The sequence below is a fragment of the Apium graveolens genome, chromosome 9, assembly GCF_009905375.1.
Source record: "Apium graveolens cultivar Ventura chromosome 9, ASM990537v1, whole genome shotgun sequence".
Taxonomy (NCBI): Eukaryota; Viridiplantae; Streptophyta; class Magnoliopsida; order Apiales; family Apiaceae; genus Apium; species Apium graveolens.
In genome coordinates, this window is record NC_133655.1 from 276,061,717 (window position 1) to 276,064,201 (window position 2,485).

A 2,485-nucleotide genomic window follows, 5' to 3' on the forward strand; every position below is an offset into this window, starting at 1 on the left:
ATTTCTACTGTATAAACTATTCTACACATTGTCATCATATATCGAATTGAAGCACATTTTTTGAATACATTTATTTATACAAAATACAAAATTATACTGTTACTCCAGAGTTGTCATCATCTGTCATCATCTGTTATTTTTCCTGTGCCTATATTATCACATATATCATCGGGAAGGTGCGTAGAGATAAGAATTGAAGGGAATCCCACATATTATCACATATATCAGAAAGAGATCATACTGAATTGCAAGAACCACCGCCATATCAGGTTTTAATAGCAAATAATGCAACAAAGGCATTGGACAGGAAAGTTATATTAATAATAGGCTCCAGCTTCATATTAGATACATTGTTGTAGATAGAGTAACCAAAAGATGGAGTACTTAAATTGAATCTCAGCGAATAGAATATCATGGTTTTGGATTACAATAACAGCTGTCCTCCAAACATCATCATCAAGTTTTAGCAGGTACAAATGTATGAAAACATCCAACATGAAGTCATATAAATATAAATATTTAGCTTCATATTACATACATTGCTGTAGATCGAGTAAAGAAGAAATGTATCACTTCAATAGAATCCAAGTGAATAACATTAATAAAATATCATGGATTTGGATTACAATAACAGTTGTCCTCTAAATTATCATCAGGTTTTAGCAGGTACCAGATGTACGAAAACATCCAACAGGAAGTTATGCAAACACTAGGCTCGAACATCTACATACCTAATTGTTGATCGATAGATACACAGATGGATAGATATTTAGATAAATAGACAGATGGATTGATGGATAAATAGATAGATAGACAGACACAGAGAGATAAGGCCTATGCGACAAAAGCACCACAAACTTCTTGAGCTAGCCCGTTGAATAGATAGACAAATTAGACAAAAGGACCACAAACTGGCATCAGCTGCAAAATATAAGATAAATAAAGCTTAAAAGGCACATGTATCAAAGTAAACACCGATGGTGGAGAGAAATCAGGATCAGATGCAGTGAAAATAAATCTTAAAACAGCATGTTAAAACTTTGTAAGTTGAAGGTAGTGATTTCAGAAAGAAGATTAAAAAAGCCTAAACTATAAGACTGGGTGTATAGAAGAGATGGGTGTTGCGTACATTCTTATATACGAATATAAGATACTATAGAATTAATTAACTGCTGATGCAGCTGCTAAAAATGAGGGTTACAAGTCACTTAAACCAACACCAGGTGTGTGTGTAATATTAGCAAATCCCTAAATAGAGGCAAGTTCTTTGAAAACTATATACATTTTTATTACATCATTGTATCGATTGTGTTTAGCCTTGTTACCGTAATCTTCTGTGAATCCTGGTTTTGTCATTATACCTACTAATCTAATAAAAATATTCTGAAATTATTAGGTGCTCAATGCAGTACTTTATAACGCCAATTACATTTGGTATATACTTGTAAGTTTTGTGGACAATGCTTTTACTTTCCCTTTTGGTTCCTAATAAGGCGTCTCAGACCTCACAAGTGCCTATCTGAATTCTGTTACAAATCTTGAGCAGGGACGACATAGGGGGTAGCCAGAGGATAGTAACCATCTACATACATAAAACGTTACCAGGAAGGAAGAGGGTAGACAGCTTCAACCCGTACAAACACGACATTAGTTTTTCTGTCTGGAATTTCCTCGAATATGGAAGCTTGGAAATTGATGGCATCTTGACCCCCAACAGAGGCTTTAAAACGGATAGTGAAACAGCGATCAGCAGCTAATCGCAAGTACGCCTTGACCAAACCAACAAATTCATACTGTGTACCCTGGATTTCATTATAGGTCCGAAGAGCCAGTTTGGATAAAGTGAGCAGGGGGTATTTAGGGTCATGTAATACAGATCTGATGCGATCACTACTGCCTGTTTTGTGGTAAGTTTGAACGTGATTTATGGGATTGGTAATGGCCCTCCAACGCTTCTTGAGGACGTAAGTGTAACCATGATCAACTTCGTTACGACGATCACAGTCGAGTAAAAGCTCCTCGTCTGACTCGGGATCCTTCTCCTTTTCCCTAATCCCACATAACTTGAAATTAATGAAATCAGAAACTCGTTTGATGTAAAACGGAGACCTGTTATAATGCTTTTTGTCCTCCTCAGAATCCTCCTCAGAGGACTTGCCAAAAAGTATACCAGCTTCATCATAACACGGCTCTACTTGTTTATCTAGTTGTGAGTTGCTGCTACTCTTTTCTACAATCTCCTCTTTTGAATTCGCGCTCTTTCGACTCATCTTATAAAAATCAGCCAAAGGAAACTTCTGCTCCGTCATCTTCCGCCTCTCAAAAACCTTCTCATCCTCTTTTGCCCTCTTTCTCTTTACACTCCTAATCATCTTTTCATCTTCCTCTCTCAATACTACGCCCCGATTACGACTCTCCCTCCACCTCGCGTTCTTCATCGCCACCAGCTTGTTTTTTTTCAATACTTGTTTTTCTCCTCAACCCA

General features: G+C 36.9%; 1 protein-coding gene across 1 annotated transcript; it reads right to left on the reverse strand.

Moving 5' to 3' along the window:
• Positions 1-451: 451 nt before the first annotated feature.
• Positions 452-2,485, reverse strand: LOC141684700 (uncharacterized). The gene is made up of 2 exons (XM_074489784.1): positions 1,603-2,485; positions 452-921 (listed from the first exon to the last, which is right to left on the reverse strand). The coding sequence occupies exons 1-2, from the start codon at positions 2,436-2,438 to the stop codon at positions 918-920; spliced, it is 840 nt and encodes a 279-aa protein (XP_074345885.1). The 5' UTR covers positions 2,439-2,485; the 3' UTR covers positions 452-917.

Excerpts from the sequence above, each read along its gene's own strand:
- LOC141684700 (XM_074489784.1), bottom strand. The coding sequence starts at position 2,438 with ATGAAGAACGCGAGGTGGAGGGAGAGTCGTAATCGGGGCGTAGTATTG.